General features: G+C 42.8%; 1 protein-coding gene across 1 annotated transcript; it reads left to right on the top strand.

Annotated features, from left to right (window-relative positions):
- Window positions 1–2,090: 2,090 nt before the first annotated feature.
- LOC104412131 (TGF-beta receptor type-2-like) lies at window positions 2,091–13,559 on the top strand. Its single transcript, XM_010022748.1, has 3 exons — window positions 2,091–2,229; window positions 9,633–9,760; window positions 13,164–13,559. Exons 1-3 carry the CDS (start codon window positions 2,106–2,108, stop codon window positions 13,341–13,343), a joined length of 432 nt encoding a protein of 143 aa, XP_010021050.1. The 5' UTR covers window positions 2,091–2,105; the 3' UTR covers window positions 13,344–13,559.
- The last annotated feature ends 4,710 nt before the right edge of the window (window positions 13,560–18,269 follow it).

Here is an 18,269-nt window from a genome sequence, read left to right as displayed (position 1 = left end):
ATATATATACAATACTAATGCCCTTAGTGCCTGGCTGGAACCCTTCTTTTCCCCCATTAGAACCTTTGCAGTCTTTTCAGTTTGGCCATCGATGTTGGTTAATATTTGCAGACATTTGCAGCTTAAAAGAAGTGCAAGATCTCCTGTAAAAAAGATTCAGAAGTCACAGAATTTAAAATGTACTGCGGGTAGAGAGGTGGACCCTCACTAAGAGTTTTGGAGAAGCAAGAACTGAAAGCAGACTGGTATTTGCAAAGAGAAAGAATATACAGAGTCTAGAGGGATGACCAGCTCTGAATTGTTGGAATTTAGGTACCTAAAATGCCTTTGGGTCTCAGAGGTCACCTTTCCTCAATATACAGTCTTTGACCCTAAGACTTGATGGTCTAAATGCAGATAAAAGAACATAAGCAGAGTGGAATATATGATAAATCCTAAGCAGGATAGAAATAGGATTGGCTTGATAGCATTCTACAAGTAATTTTAATTTCTCTCTGCATTTCCCACTGTACTTTTCAGTTACAGGGCTTCATCCTCCATTGTCCACAAAGCTGCTGAATCACTGTTTCTGCTGCTAAGGGGTGTGAAATGCCAGATCAGAACAGCACTTTGTGACAATGTTATGAATCTGTATTTAGGACCCATTAACTCTAGCTAAAATCAGCAGCGATTGAGGGTATGGGACTGTGGGCCATGTACAAGTGACCCTTCTAAAGCTTTGGATGAGATCTGCTTGGCGAAGAAGTTGTGTGTTGGGGAATGAACAGGGTGTAGGAACAGCATCTGCCGCAGTTTCCGTACATTCCTATTCCATAGAGGAGGGAGATGTGGATCACCTCAGGGGTGCTGAGACATGATTGTCCCAAGTACCCATTCAGTGTAAGACTGTTGTTCACATGCTTGGCTTTAAATTAATCAGAGAGTCCACTTAGTAGGGAATTTAACTTTGGGACCAATCACACAGGTTTCTCTCTGTCCTCTCTTTTTAAAGGCTTTGATCCATTTGGATACTTTTGACAGAAATTCTCTGCTGACAAAGTTATGTCCTTTGTCTCTCCTGTTGTCTTCTTACAGTGCATTGTACTTTTTGTGGAACATCTTCCCGTTTGCCCTTAGCCTGGGATGATAAGACATGTATACAAAAGCTTGTAAAATGGATGTTGTAGGGGTCTCAGAAATGTACCTTTACTGTGCGGCTTCTTGTGATTGCAGACTCAGTGGCTGGAATGATCTTTTGCAGTTCTCACTTGCCACTGGGCTCTGAAGTGATCGCTGTAGTGCAAACAGCTTGTATAAACTACAGGTCTTCTTACTGCATCACCCACTTGTGCTTGTTCATCTCTGCAATTAACCAGACACCTACCCTGTGAAGAGTTTGTCATTTCAGAGCAACTGTTGAGTGATCCAAAAATTCTTCCCTAAATCCTTTCCTGTGGTATAAACAGACACTTAAACTTTGTCTTCTGTAGTGCAAGCTCATAATCAAGATCTCAGCAAAGCAGCTAAAATCATTCCTGAAAATTCCGCTATATGAATAAAGTTTATGAGAACAGCTTTTCAAAAACGGGGCCGATTTTTGGATTTGACTCAAACCTGTTCTTCTGTGTTCAGTATTTGTGTATTTGCTTTCTTCTGCCAGGCCTGCATTTACCACTTTCCTTTTAAGCCTACCATGAAAAGAAACAGCTAACACTGTAATATGCAGCGCAAAAGAGTACAATGTGTTTTTTGCTCATCGGAAAGACACTCAGTCAGCAGCAATAGCTTCAGGCCCGAAGGGCAGAGTTTATCTGTGAACAGCCAAAGAGTGAGAAAGTTTGTCAGTGTCAAAATTACTTGCTTAAGGAAGTAAAAAGGGTTTTAGGTTTTTTTCTTTACCAAGAGAGAGATGTAAGTAAGTTGGTAATCAGGACAATGCCAGATTCCCCTGGCAGTAGAAAATACGACCTGTGCCAAGTATGGCCTGAATTTTTGGATACATGTCAAATGGCACCATTTCTGTGAAAGCTGAAGTTAAATCACAGCAGAATCCAAAACATGAATTACAGTTTCAGCTCCTGAGCTCTCCCTGCTCTCCTCTCCTGCAGGTTGGCACAGCGAGGTACATGGCCCCTGAAGTTCTAGAGTCTAGGATGAACCTGGAGAACGTGGAGTCCTTCAAACAAACAGATGTGTACTCCATGGCTTTGGTCCTCTGGGAAATGACATCTCGCTGTAACGGTGTTGGAGGTAAGTGCCATCATTTTCTTTTTCTCTCTAAAATTATGTTTAGACAGACATGCTCTCACAGTTGTCTGGGAAGGAGGGAATTCTTTTTAACTCTCACCATCTTTTTAGTGTATCTGGATGCTCTAACGTAACAGGCCTTCAGTAGTAAGATATATGTGTGCATGAGCAAGATTGAAGGGCAAACACCTGAGTGCATAAGAAAAAGGGTCCTTGATTTGTGTAAGGATAGATCTGTCATTAAGTCGACCAATTTTAAAGATTACTGATGCCTGAGGTTTTTTTCTATAACATCTTCAGTAGCCATAGATTGACTTAGTCTGGTTGACTTCACCCAAAATGATTGGAAACATCAGACAATTTGAAATATTAAGACCAAGAAGTGGTGATTGCCTCCCATTTACTTTCATGGAATACTAATACTGAAACCTAGTGAGGGCCAGTTAAGTGTCACAGTTACTAATTGATCATTTCAGTAAGAGCCATCACAGTGATACAAAGACGTGCAAAGACCTTCCTGCTTTCCCCAGATCCCCAGCTGCTACTCATCATGTTCTGTGATGTTGCAACAGATCATCCTTATGAGAAATCAAGGGATGTTTGTTGTATAGTTGCAGTAACAAAACAAAAATGATTGGAACTGGCTATCAGAATAGCTCCAGGAAAAGCTGCTATGCTTGTTCGTATTCAGAGTTTGATCACTGAAACAAGATCTCCATTTCTGTTTTGCCTAAAGCTGCCCCAGGATTCCCAGTGTGCAGCACTGGTATGTGCTAGAAATCAGAAAAGTGGCTGTTGAGATATCTGCATTACATATTGCCATGATTGAAGATTTTCACCTTACTTCAGGGACTAAAATGAGACTAAGTTTCATATAAAATTCTTCAGTCTGCTGGAATTGTCTAACATTCATTCTAAAAAATAACTGCTGCACAGTCCAGGGCTTTCACAGGCAGTCTAAGGAGTGGGGCTGTAAAAGGTAACACTAATGTGGGTATTAAAGTAAATATGCAACTATGATTTGATTTGTTACCCTTCTTCCAAAACTAGAGGCTCCATTTTCATCAGACCTGGCATGGTTCTATCTTGCAGGGCTGCCACAGAGCCAGGACAATCTTGCAGGCTAGAGCACTAAAATATGAGGAACAGTGTACAGGAGGGAAACCAGTGTCCCATGGGAAGATGTGCATAGTTACTCTTTGTTTCTCTGCTAACATCCGTGGGATACCACAAGAGTGTCCATGGAGGTCTCTAACGCCGCTCTGCACAGTGGCTCTGTGGCTGCATCACGGTGTCCCTGTGCAGGAGGGGAGGAATGCCTCCACCTCAGATTCCTCCTATGCCTAACCAGCATTTGGTCTTGCTGGGTGGGCTGGATTGTGGGCAACAGATTTGCCCCTGTTTGCACCCTTCTGGGAAAGCTACAAAGTGAGTATGTGTGCAGAAACCTGGTGCTAGCATAAAAGCATGAAAAATAAAATTCTTTTCTGGTCAAACATTTCCAGGAAAAAACATTTGGTGCTTCAGGAACTGAACCTCAGTCTGGCGTATTCCAAAGCAAACCTATCCACATTTAACGGTCGTGGTCACGCCTGTTTCTAAGTGCATTGGCACAACCTCAGCCTTTCATTAGCACTTTGTAAATGTGGCTGAGGAGATTTAAAACCTGAGAAAAATGATCTTTGCCCTGTCTCTTGAGCTCTCTCTGTTTCTTGCATTTAGGAACTCAACTTATTAATATAAACATGAGCTATTTGCTGTGGATTCTTTCATCTTTGCTGATGCCTGAGTCCCTTCCTGTTCATATTTGCCGAGTATGGTGAAATGGGCATTGTGGCAAAAGCAAACCTTATTGCTGCTGTTCTCAGAAGGCAACTGCCTAAAAGAGGATATAAAGGCAGTTTCATAGGGAAGGAAAATCACCAGCATGTTTAGCTAGAAGAGACTGACCCATTATAACCTTAAGAAGAGCTGAAGTCATTTCAGGAAAAGGAAAGATTTCTCTGGCCCACCATCCCCTTCTCTTTCAAGGTGAAGCTTAATCCCTGCCCACATCCTGATTTTCCCTCTTTGTTTTGTTCCTCAGTTATCCTCATCTCCAGAAACACATTTCTTGAATTTCGTTTCTCTATTTCAGTTACCTTTCCAGGGGTGAAGTCCCCAGCAAAACCATGAGAGTATTTGGGCAGATCTTAGGGGGTGGAACTTGTCTTAGTGTCTCCACCCAGAGTATGGATGTAGCTCCCTTGTGACTGTTAGTGACATGCAGACAACACTGCACAGTATGTCTGATTTCCTTAGATTTTCCCCTGGTTCATGCAGCCTGGCTGTCTTTGCAACCAGCTGGTGAAATACCCTTTCAGTCATTCATGACTACAGCTCACTGTCTGCTTTCTCTCCTCATCTGTCACTCATGAGACTCCTTGCTCTCCTCACAGCTTTCCTGAGGAGCTGCCTCTGCTCATGCAAACCCCTCTTTCCTTCCTAAACTGTTTAGGCACTGAGACAAATGACTTCACATGTAAGCTGGAGTAGGCTGACCTGACTGCAGCCAGCCTTTCCAAAGGAGCCTAAGCAGGCTTGACTGGTGTCAGCTCCCTGTTGCTAGAGAAAGCCCATGGCTGTTTAAAAGGGCAGGAGTGGCAGTCTAAGCCAAGGCAGTGGCATTAACAACTTTCATTAGGGAGGAAAGAATGGGGCAGGGGGGCTAATTGCTATTCAGCCACGTAAAGGTACAGTGACTGATTTCTTTCACAAAGGGAGCTCTCAGGATTTGTTTGTCAGCATGCAGGTGTTTGGTGAGTGTGGGAGGCGATGGAGGCAGGTCCTTTCACTACAGCAGCTTTGTCAGTCTCCACGCTATGCCAGGCCTTTTCAGTCAGCAGATGTTTAAACAAAAATACCCAGCAGCATAATCCATACTGTGAAGCTGCTGTAGTAAATAAGCAGGTGGGGATTGGCTTTTGAGAAACGCTATGCTGTTCATTGTTACTCTGTTGTGCTAAATATGGAGAAGCAGAAATGGGGCACAAGGGAAAGGGAGACAGAGGCAAAGATCGAGTTTGACTGATTTTTCACCGGAGTGTAATTTAAGAGGCATATTTAGAAACTCAGCAATCCTGCTTTGGGGAGAACTTGAACTGCTCCACACTGCTGTTAACTTGGTATTTCATTCAGCACAACAGCTGTGCACCAGATGCTGCACGTTGCAAGAAATATAATTTCCATCTCAACCACTAGCTTTCAGACCGACACAGCTTTGGTGACTGAGGCAAGTGTAATTTCTCTGACAGCCTCCTAGAAAGAGAAGAAAACCATCTGGTTTGTATCGGCACTGCTCTGGGAGGGGGCCTGTTAGGGTGGCAGCTATTTGTGCATCCTGTACCTCATGAGATGCTCAGCTTTCATCATATTGACGTGGAGAGGTGACAGTTTCTGGTGGCAGGGAGTGTTTTGATAGCCTGTACAGCCTGGGGCTGTGCCTGCGCATTGGGCCCTGAGGTGGCTGCAGCTGCAGCCTGATTTAAAACTTTCCTTCTATGGAGCAGAGCCCAATTAGGGCACGTCTGCACTGTGCTGGCTTGTGGTGGCATATAACCCTGAGCTGGTACGTCAGACAGTGCAGCATCACCCTATAACAGTAATTCATGCCCTGAAGATTCTCAAAGTGTCACCGCAGTACTACACATAAGGTAGTACTTCAACAAGCCCAAGGCAACAGTACACGGTGCTCTCTACTTTCCCACCTCAGGATCCAGCACAAAGTGTCTAAGCAGGCAGTAACCATACACTGGTGGCAGAGCTCTGCACTCCCAAACCTTTGGAAGAGTGGCTGTGTCTTTGATCAACAGATGTGAAGTCACTTAAAAGATGTCTGTGCAAGGGAAGCTGCACAGTGGGTTCACCCATCCCAACACACCCTCACCCTTCCCAGCTAGCATCTGTACTCTGAAGGACGAATGGGGAAACACAGGGAAAATGTGAAGTAAGCATTTGAACAGCTCCTTAAACCTGGCCATGAAATGGCTTTTGAGCCTCTGCTTTATTCATTATTATCCCTTTGTGCAACAGCTAAGTAGATCCACCGTCCAAATTCCTCTAGCATGAAGAAAGACACAATCCTCACACACAGATAGATGTGTGCATGAGCTGTCACAGTAGCTCCACTATCAATTGATTTATCCCTTAGGTGATTCTCCCCTTGCAAACTCTAAATAGAGAGGCATTTCAAAAGGATCTAAAAATTCCCAAACCACAGCCCACTGCTGTGGACTGTGCTTCACAGCTGATTTTTGCTGGCCTTCTTTCACCTCACACCTGCTTTGATCCTACAAATGAACCTCCATCTTCCATCATGAGAAGTTGTCCCATAGAAATCAGCAAGAGGGAATGTTGGCAGGGTTTGTGGATATGCTGTTCTGACCCAAAGGAAGAGAATTCTACTGCAAAGAGCTTAGAGTAGAAAAAGAACACATGAGTGAGGTATACTTTTCATGAGGAACCCACAGCCAGATTTTCCAAAGCATTCATCAGGCACAACACATAGACCTTCAGTAATGTCTCTGGGGCTAAAAATCCAATCCCAGCCTTTCCGAGACTTATAGCCAGGCCAGTGTCAAAGGACACCAGAGATACAGCAATTATTAGTGCAAGGTAGCTCACAACCATAAAGATTAAACGCTGGAGGTTAAAGTTGAAGGAACTCTGCCATTACTGAACACTAAAGGTGCTGTATTTCATGGTACCTGAGGTATTCATGGTACTTCAGTCAGTTGTCATTTTTAGTGCCTGACTGGTCTAAAAACAATCAAAAGAAACATATAAGGGATGAAAAATAGATTCAGCATCTGTATACAGCCATGGACAAGCAGCTAGGCACAAACATCTTAACCTGCCTCAAATTGACATTTGTTACATCTACTGTTGTAGCACATCAATATGATCCATGAATAACCCCAGCTATTACTGCAAAATGTGTCTAAACACCTGAGATTCCACAGCACCAGGATGATTCACTGCAAGAGGATTCAGTGGGCTTTTCTTTGTAAAGGAAAAAGAAGCAAGGAGCTCCTGCGTGCTTTTCTAACTGAGGGAAGGCATGACTCTATTACTATAGAGTCATTACAGCAAATTGGCATCTGGCCTCAATTTCTCTTTATCATAAAAAAACAACCAACAAAAAAAAAAAACCAACCAAAACAAACCTAAAAAACTTATTCAATCTTTATATTTGGAAGAGGAATGTTTGTATTATAGAAAGAATTTCTCAAACAGGGAAAATGTATTACAGACATCAGTTCTCGAACCATCTCATAAATCTGAATGACCTTTGAACTAACCTCAACAAGAGGAACAGCTCAGCAGAGCAGCAACAGCATCCCTCTGTTGGATATTGGGACTCCTTTGACTCCTCATACTGCAAGATCTCAGAGGCTTGGCTGCTGTCCATGACCACTACCACAGTCAAACCATGCTGATGAAGATGGTGTAGGAAATGGACATCTAGGTCATGCTGTTTAAATTTTTGCAGTGAACATTAATATTTTGGTTAGCTTTGAAAGTAGAGGCATCTGCTTTGTAATGATTGTGCATCCGCTGTGTAGTAATCCAGGTCTGACCAGCAAGATGGCAACTTCCCAATTAACTTATAGGGCTAAAGTCTTGTAAATTTACTTTGGCTGAGTAATCTTTAACTGAGATTAATGGGGGTGAAAATGGTATGCCTCCTTGTAGAGGGAAGAAAGCAAAGCAGACTTTGACCCTTGACTGTTAACGAAAGTGATTTACGTATGAGAAGGTAGGAGAGCTCTGCAGGAGGCATCTGTGGGGTGATCTGCTGCACTGAACACACAGTTGTTTGCAGCTGGATCTCTAAATACTGAACATTTGAAGCACAAGGTTTAATATACCATCCAAAATGTTTGTTATCGTAACTTGGCTATTCTTTTTAAGCATTAGAAATTCTTTTTCTGTAGCCTGATAAAGTCTTCATCTCATGGCCATCACATAAAAGTCAGAGCTACTGCCTGACTCTAAGATTTTGGAGAAAAGTCCACCTTTTAGTTATGTTCGATACTACCTTGTTCTTACCATGAGACATGACAGAAATATCTGACCTATGTTATCTCGATCCTTAGTTATTTTCATTATTTTACCGTATGAACCTTTACGTTTCCCTCCAAAGTAAACAAAGCCAAGCTTTAGAGTTTCTTCCTGTTTTTTGTGGGCCTTTAATCATTATCACCACCCTTCTCAGAGCTTTTTTTTTTACTGTAAAATGCCCCTTGAGAGGAGTGAGCAGCTCTGGACACTGCATTTGAACTTTGGTTGTAACATTACATAGCGGTACTGTGTCTCCCATCCCGTTCATCTCTCTTCACACATCTTCTGGGCATTCACACACATTCCCCAGACTACCTTGTAGATTACACTTCAGTTTTTCTTGCCCTCAATTAATTCCTAGAAAGAAATAGGAGGCAGCAGAACAAGCCAGCTTCATAAATCTTTATCTAATGCTAGCAAGTCATTAGGCCTGTGAGTAAAGTCTCCATCTGTTCCCAAAGAAACCACAGCATTTTCTACACTGTGTCAGCATCTACTATAATATTTCCGCTCACAGAGATTTCTTGAGTTTTCTCCAAAGGTCCCATATGTCAGCCTCTTCCTTTCTCTCTCCAAAGAAAAGTGAAGAAAATATGCAACATGCAAACAAAACTAGAATGGCAGCAGCCCCTTCAGGAAGCTGTGCCCCCCTGCATCATGGGCCAAAACTGGCCCAGTTTGGGAAAGACGCCTAAAATAAGAACAGACTACTACTTTCTATAAATGAACACGACTCAGTAATAAACAAGGGCAGCATGGCAGCTTCCAGCACTGCTCCTTACTGTATCTTTGTCCTTTCCAAGCAACTGTTTCCTCCTAGCAATCTGGCACATTAACATCTATCATGACCTAGATAGATTTTGGTTTATATTTCACCTGGTAAGTGTGTGTGAACTCCAGGGGACCTAAGGGCAGCTGGTTCTTGCAAGCCTGGCTCAAGCAAAACTCACCTTGAAGCTCCTGTGTGTTTTGCCTCAGCAGAGATTGAAAGTCTTACAAATCATTATAGGTTATTCTGCTGCTCTGACTGTTGCTAATATGATTATGTACTAAAGGGTTTGAATGAAAATTGGTTACTTGTCTAGGAAAGAAAAGGGCAGGAGGGGGCATGTGGGAGAAACACATTTGAAACATTTTTGAAAATGCCAACTGGCTTTGCTTTGTTTGGAGCTGGTCAAGCAGAACAGTGGCACTGAGCAGCTAATCAGTAGCTCCTACTCCTCCAGAGAACAGCCAGCTCCCTTCACACTTGGCACCAGTGTAGTGCAGCTGAATACCCTTGTGTTTGCTTATTCTTTTGGCAGAAGTGAAAGAGTATGAGCCCCCATTCGGCTCTAAAGTGCGAGAACACCCCTGCGTGGAAAGCATGAAGGACAATGTCCTAAGAGACAGAGGGCGACCCGAGATCCCCAGCTCCTGGCTTCACCATCAGGTAAGAACACCGTATGTGAGTATCTGGGAGCTGCATTATACATTTAACTGCTTCCTGAAGCCTGAGCCTTAGGTCAGTGCCCTACTCAGCAGGCTGGACATCTCTTTTGGACAGATTACAGCTCTGTCACATGGTGACACTGGTGTTGCTGTGGTTAAGCCACCACAGTGCTCTGCATCACACCTACCTCCAAGCCCTGGGATTTCGACTGCCCACCAGTGTGCAATCTTAAAGTGACCAAAACAAAAAGATTGGAAACCTGAGATCTGACAATCATCCAGACAACGACAGAATAATTAGGGCCTTAAAGCACACTGTGTGCAGGCTCTGAAAGGCCAAAAAGAACTACTTCGCACATGGGCCCCTTCAGCAGAGAAAACAAATCTCAGTACTTTATCATGGAGACCAGTCATATTTGTATCCCAGCAGCTAACAGGTTTAAGAAAATAGGAAATGAGTCTTCAGCAAGCCAGTCTGGTTTTATTCAGGCTGCATACTAGCAGTGTTTCCCTTGCAAGTCATGAAGCACTCTGCCGGCTTTTCCCCTTTCATGGACACCATGGTTGCACTTCCTAGGTGATAGTAGATTTATCAGTAGATGAAACTGAATGGAAACAAGCCAAAGGCATGCATTTCTTCACCTTTGCTGTGAGCTGTTTTATCAGCAGAGATAAAATTAGAATTGTATCAGAGAAGAAGCGAGGCTTGGTTGTTCCACTTGTCAATGAAATATGTCAAGTGCTCTTCACAGACAAAAGCCCAGGCAGACAAGATCAGCTAGTATTTCCACCAGGAGCAATGCAACACTCGCTTTTTCATTCAGTTGAGATGTTAAAATCATGGTCAAACACCTACTTCAGAAAGGCCAACTGAGTGGCCAAAATCAATCATCTTTCCAAACCAGAACAATTCATCTGCTGCCTGATGACTATGGCAGAGTGTACCCCTTCTTGGACCACAGGGACTTTTTCCTTACCTAGTCATCTATGATGAGCAGGGTTATTGAGGCATGGCTTTAACTGGGGAGGAAAGCTGTATTTTGACGAACAGGTGGATATCTGGTATTACCAGCACTAAAAATCTCTTTCTGTTTTTAAAAGCCATAGATATGACCATCTTCTAAGTGACAAGTTGAGCTGTGAAGGAGAGGTTATACTAATGCTCATCGTGATAGAAAAGAACTAGATACAGAAGTTTTATAAAAATTCTGGATGAGCTAGTAAAATGGATCACGAGTTGACTGCAGTTGTTTGTTTTCTACAAAGGCAAAATGATGTCCAAACTGGCAATACATATTTGATAGTTTAGAAGAGCCCAGTTAGCGAAGTAGAAAAGAATCTTGAGCCTGTTCATATGGGAGAAAAAAAAAAAAAACCCACAAAAAATTACAAATAGGAACAGTGTGAGAACACTTCTCAGGATATTCAAAAGACAAGATCTCATATGAAAATTAAAGCAAAGAAGGGTAGATAACTGCTTAGGGAAACAGAAGAACAGGAAGATGTCTGGTCAGCAAACTTGAAGATTATCAGAGATTTCTCAAGAGCAAAAGAAAATCTAACCTAGTAACAATCTGTTGCTGGATATGAAATAAGGATACTGCATATGCTGATGCAAAGGCAGAAGTGGTCAGCGAGTATTTCTGTTCTGCATTTGAAGAGTCAGATGACATGCTTATAATAGAAGGTGATGAAGGTCCCCAAGAGCACAAGTCATTGGCACCTAAAGCAGGCCTGGAGCAGTTTAGGTGGCCCAGAGAGTTGTCTGAATTCAGGACAGGGCCCTACTGCAGTGGGACACTGCATTGCATGGCAGTGGGAGTGGGCAATATTGCTGGTTAGGCCTTGGAGAGAAGTGTCCAGGAGCCCATTTCATGCACAGCCAGTTGCAGCAGCAGCTGTAAGTGTGCCAGCATGCCCAGAGCACCTGGGTAAGGAAGCACTGGGCTCAGGATCCCCATGGTGCTCGGGCATCGCAGCTCCTCTTGTAGCAGCAAGTGTAAGTGTGTGCTAGAGGTACCAGAGTAAAGCTAAATTTCATCACCTCTGGGTTTACATAGCAAGTAAAATGATCACAGATTTGGACCTAAGTGTCCTCCATTCGACTTCAGAGAATTCTTCCCTGTGTAAAATCCAGACCTCAGCCTCCAGTACAGGGCACCCACCAACTGGGAGGACCATGCTTCTCTGCTTGTGTGTCACCAGGATTTGCACAGCTGGCTCCAGCAGGATTCAGCTAAGAGTCTAATGCAGGAAATGGATGCCTGATAACACACTCACAGGGCATTTAATGAAGGTGGATTTAATCCATTCAGCGTTTCGCATTATGCTATCTAAAATGCAGTGGTCTTCCGCAGGGCTGTGACAGTTTGCAGCAGCTGAGGATCTGCTTTGAACTCTATAGAAGTTGCTCTTACTGTAATGGCTCTTCCGTATTCATTTCCTTCTTCTGCAGTTGTGTTTTTCTAAAGAACTCATTATTCATTTTGATGAAATTCTGGAATGGATTTACATATTACAATTTCCTTTTCCCCCACCCCCCTTTAATGAGATCTGTTGCACTGTTGATTTCAAGATAATGTTTATATTTAATTTAATTTACTGCTTGTAATTTCAATGCCAGCAGAAAACTAATGTTATTTGTATACAGACAATAACGTTCTGCTATTAACATTGACATCAGTCAACATCACCAATTAGGTAAATTATGCAGTCTTGTGGAATGTTATATTTTTAACTAGGAAGTACTTAATGGGCTTTCAGCGTCATAAAGCAAAGCACACTATTTCCTGGCAAATACCTCATGTTCATAAAATGCATTTACGGAGATGCAACTGTGTTTTGCTCCTGTAAACATATGCATCAGTATTGAAATGAAGGTTAAATAGTTATACCTGTGAGTGACGTGTTTAAGTGCTTGCGGTACTGTGGCCCATATTGGCACATAGATTTAGTTAGTCTGCAAGGAATTCATAAAGGGCTTAAGTAGGGCCTGATATTGCTGACAAGCAGAATTTCTTTTGAAACACTCAAACAGAATTCACATGCACAAAGGTGTGGGATAAGTGGGAAGTCACGTTATCCAAGAATTCTGATCATATTTATTAAAAGAAAAAGGAAAACTACTTGATTCTATAACACCAGTTCAAAGCATGATTGTTCTTGTTACAAAGCATCAGAACATACATTTAGTACCACCCGAAGTGCTGAAAACACTGTAGTAGGGTTTCTTTCAAAAAAAAAAGAAAGCATGCCCCCATGTATGCAGCAGCAGAGCCCATAGAACACCTCCAGGATGCACATGAATAACTCCCTGAACTTCAGAGGGCACTAACACAACTAACACACCTTGGCTTTGGCAATGACCGGCCTTATCACAGCTGCTTTCTCTGTGCTCTCTGCAGGGCATCCAGATGGTGTGTGAAACTCTTATAGAGTGCTGGGACCACGACCCTGAGGCCCGGCTCACAGCGCAGTGTGTTGCGGAACGCTTCAGCGAGTTCAAGCATCATGACAAGCTCTCAGGAAGAAGCTGTTCAGAGGAGAAGATTCCTGAAGATGGCTCCGTGACCACCGCCAAGTAGCGTGCACCCCAGAGCTCCGAAACGGAGAGAAATCACTCCTAGATGCGTTCACCTTGGCAAAGGAAGAAGTCTCGATTGCTGACTTGACTTGCTTCCTGGAGGACTGAGGCTGTCACTACTCCCTTTAGGCTCTGGCTCTGGACAGGGAGATGTATTCATGGGAACTAAAAGCTGGGAGTAGGTGTCATACCCTAGCATTGGCTGCCGGCATCATGTCATAGGAGGAGCTATGTATGTTAGCACTTCCTCAGGAAATGGGATTTGAAAATAGCTAATAACATTATGCACTTTATTAATGCCTGTATATAACTATGAAATTGCTATTTTTATATATATATACATATATATAAAAAATGTGTGTGTATGTATATATATATCTATCTATATATCTATAAACAGCCATGCTCTGAAAAATAAAAAGAGTTAAAACAAAAACAAGTGCTTCCAGAAAATTACCGGTGTGTTGGAGATCCCACTCCCTTAGGGTTGGAGCCTGGGGAGACTGGCATAGCACAACACCAGCAACTGTGCACTAAGCGCTCTGCCAAAAAGATAGGAATAATATGCGATAAGAAGATGGCTTTCAAAGCATGTGCAGTAACCACCTGGCTGTGGGCCTGCAGTTGCAGGAGCAGTCTCACATAGGACAGGCCAGTTTGGCTTTGCAGTTGTATCTACGTGGTCCAGTCTGCAGCAAATCTTGGAAGGTTCAGGGATGCCTTTGCCCTCTCACCATAACCCAGACATCCTCAGTGTCCCAGAACGGGAGTGCAAGGAGCTTTGGTCCCTCTCAAAACTGTTTTGATACAGAGGTCATTAACGTTATATGTTTATTGCTTTGAACTCAAGCTGCTTGCAAGCAGGTTGCAAAACATCAGCAGGATGAGTTTTTCCCTCCTCCCATCCCCACCCCCAAACCATACGAAACAAGACAGGGCCAGAAATCCAAGCAGATGTTTTATATTTGCTGTGCTTTCTGAGCGCAGGCAGTACTGGGGTTTTTTCCATTCCTTTTACCTTGATTGTGTTGCTGTAAGGACAAACATTTTTTTCCCTATACATCATGTCTAATTGCTTGACACACCACAGTCTGAGTGTCTTCTGTGTTTTCTAGAGAAAAGTAAAGAATATGGCCAGTGCCTTTTGTTTTTGCAGAAGGACCTTGGAGGGGAGGAAAAGCTCTGTGGCATTAGGTTAATGGCATATCCTGCCATCAGCACTGCTTGTGTACAGGGCAACTCAGCAGTTAACAGAAACAAACCCAAAACCCAAGAAAGACAATTCATTACAAAAGGATCCCTAAGACACTGCTTGCATTCTTTCAGTTCTCCTAAGTGTTTAAGGCAGTTGACATCACATTTGGCCTATATAAATGACAACAATGTGTTTAATAAGTGCTAATAGTTTTGTCTTCAGGAGTTTTGCAAAGATTTTTCCACTTTTTTCTTGCCTATGGCATCTAAGCAGGCCTTGGAAATTAGAAATTCAGCCAGCACAAACCAGTCCTGTACAGATGTAGCTGGTGCAATTTATTACACATTTAATAGACAAACACTGATATTTCTCTAGAAGACATTGCCATATAAGTCAATAGAAATCATGCTTATTCAAATAGGAGTTAAGGTTTATGTTGACAAATATTTTATTGGAAATGGTTTTGTATCTGCTTTTTTCTTTTCCTTTCATTTTAACCAAACTACTCAGAAATATTTAAGCAGAGCGGGGCAAAACCTCAACAACTACAGTGGAATTCAGAGGATATTATGTTAAATTTTGTAAGGGGGGGATGTTTTTCATAGAAATAGGGAGGCGGACAGGGGCAAGGGCTGTGAGCAGGGGCTGCAGGAGCAGGGTCCACTGCCCTCTAGCCATGCACATTGGCTGCCCGGACTGCAGCCTGTTTCACTTCCTTCATCCACGCTGAAGGTCAAGGAATGGTGTCTGGTAGTTCCTGACAATACTGACATTTTGTGGGGTTTTTTTGTACTACTACATGTAAAGGACAATTTTATTCTTTTAAGGAATATTTCACCTGTACATCATGTATGAAATAGGAATGTGAACAATATATACTCTTGTATATTGAAAGTTTCAAGCACTTAACTGGCTTTGTAAACTGTTTGGGGGTTTTTGGTCTGTTTTGTTTTGTGTAAGTCAAATGTTTATTGGAGCAAATAAAATAACACCAACTCCAGTTTGTCCTTCATTTCCTAAAATGAATCGTATCTTAAAATGATTCAGGCCCATTCCTTCCCACCAGAGGCCTGAATGTCATGATCAGTGTGTCCACTGGCCTTTGCATGCGTCTTTTGCTAATGTCTCCTTCCTCCAGTCTCCATCCTGTCCTTCAGCAGAACAGCACTAGCAGATAGCCAGACTTGCTAGCCCATTGGCCTCTCTGTTGTAAAAGTTTTGCAAGTCTCAGGTGGGGAGACGGAAGGGAGAAGAGAGTTCACAGCTGATGCTCTCCTGCTTTTAGGTTCCTCAGTTCTCATTGTAGACATGGCACTTAAGGACATAATTTAGTGGTGGACTTGGCAATGTTAGGGTAATGGTTGGACATGATGATCTTAGAGATCTTTTCCAACCTGAATGAATCTATGATAAGGCTGTAGTTAAACCTCAGTCATTTTGGTGCTAGTATTAAAGTGAGCCAGAAGACAGCCCACTGTCACTGAGAAGTGTATGATTAATATGCTTGTGCCTTACAGCTACTGCTGTCCACTCAGAGCTTTTACCTTTTTAAGGTGACAGCCTGTCATGTAATACATGCAGAACACAAACATCATATAAACAGAGAGCCCAGTATCTCCCTCTCCCCACCTCAAATTGTCTTGGTTGTGACTTAGAGTGGAATCTAAGCCTTTATACAGGATGCAGACCACTAGTATCTGATGTAGGCATCTGAGACTCTCCAGGCATCACCATTTTTTTCAGGCATTGTATTTTGGTGCCAAAACCTCCACCAGAGTTCATGCTTGACTGCACTGAATATCTCCTAAAACTTCATGTATGGATTCCCCAAAACCAGCACCTAGGTGTCTTCATTCGTGAGTTGAGCAGAGTCACAGATCACTGAGGCTGGCAGGGACCTCCAGACCCTAGGCAAACCTAGCATCACTGTGGGCAGCCCCAGCATTTGCTGGTGCACTGGTGGCACTGGCGGCACTGGCCACCCCTCACCACTCCCCACTGCTGGCCACATATTGGCAAAGATCTTCAAGCCTTCTCATCCTGTTTGCACTGTCTTAAAGTCTAAGTCCTTTGGCATAACGAAGCTAACTAGTGTTGAAAAACCAAATATAAAACGTGTTAAGAAAATGTAGCAGATGAACCCCACAGATCTTTCAGTCTTGAAGTACACAACATCCTTGAAATAAAGTACACTGTATCCTTTCAATTATTTTTTTGTTTCAATTAAAGCTTTTGCCCATCTTTCTTCGCCTAAATATGGTATTCAACATCCTTCTGTAAGCAGCTCTTTATTAGCATGTCAGTCAGCCTTTTATTGACATGGTACACAGCAAGGAGGCTCCAGCTGTGCAGTGCAGAAGGCAATCCTTGGGTGAAATACTAAACCATGCAATGGCCTAAACTGGATGGCAAAGTTTCCTGGCGCAGCCTGTCTCTGTGCTAACGGTTTACATAACTCCAAGCACAATGGGATTTCACCCCCTTTTAAGATATTCTCCACTGCTACTGGAATAGACATGAACAATAAAAAGAAAAAATCATGGCCCAGCTCCTTGGGGGCAGGTAAAAAAGAAAAAGAAAGGCATTAAGACACTGTTATTCTGAATGCTTCTGGAAACAAAGTGGGCCACATGTAGAGCACCTGCAATATAGTCATCTTGTCAAGCCAGCTGTGCTGGGACCCAACGGCTTCCTTGGTTTTGAGAGGAACATTGATTAATTTATTTCCTGATCCTTAGCTCTTTCTCTCTCTTCTGCTTGCTTTTCTTGCTTTTCTTGCTTCTTTTTCTTTTTTGGCATTACATTTTTAATAAAATGCTGCCTATGGCAATTTTTCCCTCCAGCCACAAAGAAGAATGTTCTGTTCCAGACTGTCTGCTTGCTGTTCCTGAATGCAGTTTGGCTGCGTTCATGCTGCTTATTACTTGGCAAACGTTCATGCAAGTCGGTGCACACCATGTGCGTGTTCAGAAGGCTTTTGCTGGGGCAGTGCCAAAAATTCTAGTCTTATCCTGGGTCAGTATAAATGATGCACCTCACTGCAGGATTTTGGAGTTTGGGGTATTTTAAAGGCACCTGGTTCCTGCTGGGTTACATTTCCCAGCATGGCCCACAAGACCCAGTTGGCCTGAGCCCATGGAGTTCCAATCTGTCTGCCTGGACCCTGTTTCTTCACTATGTCTTGACCTATTGGCAGCTCTCACATATTTTTGACCTCTGGCAGCTGAAAGACTTTTCTCATGGGCAGAAAGTTAAGGGGAATGTCAGTGTTTTGTTGAAATATGGCCAAATTGTGAGGCTCCTGAAGGGACCAAACCCAGGAAACAATAGATTTAAAACTCTTGACTAATGAATGCTTTGAGCACCATCTAATCACTTCACGAAGGGGTAAAGGCAAAAGGCAGCTCATAAATTATCTACCTATCTATCTATCTATCTGTTGTGAATTATTTGCTCAGTTATAATGATGATAAGCCTATCTCTTTAGACAGTTCCATCTACTTTGCTAAATACTTAAGAAATCTAATGGTCACCATGATTAAATTCCCACTGCTGACATGTCTGTTTCACAAACGTGGTGCACCTTGAAAGCAGGTAGAGCAAAGATTCCTGGCATTTCTTCCCTGGTTAGTCATCTTGTGTGTGCCACAGGAGGAACTACTCACAGCTGAAAACACTTCCCCTCTTCCTCCTGTGCTGCAGCAAGGCTTTCCTGTGGAAGAAGAAACAAAA

This window comes from Nestor notabilis, unplaced genomic scaffold, assembly GCF_000696875.1.
Source record: "Nestor notabilis isolate BGI_N333 unplaced genomic scaffold, ASM69687v1 scaffold12749, whole genome shotgun sequence".
Classification (NCBI taxonomy): domain Eukaryota; kingdom Metazoa; phylum Chordata; class Aves; order Psittaciformes; family Psittacidae; genus Nestor; species Nestor notabilis.
The sequence above is the reverse complement of the archived record's forward strand: the minus strand, read 5'-3'. Positions and strand labels throughout refer to the sequence as shown.

Bases quoted from the DNA above. Each gene is read 5' to 3' on its own strand.
- LOC104412131 (XM_010022748.1), top strand. From the start codon at position 2,106: ATGGCCCCTGAAGTTCTAGAGTCTAGGATGAACCTGGAGAACGTGGAG. The intron at 2,230-9,632 runs GTAAGTGCCATC...TTCTTTTGGCAG, and splicing joins TCGCTGTAACGGTGTTGGAG to AAGTGAAAGAGTATGAGCCC. The intron at 9,761-13,163 runs GTAAGAACACCG...TGCTCTCTGCAG, and splicing joins GCTCCTGGCTTCACCATCAG to GGCATCCAGATGGTGTGTGA.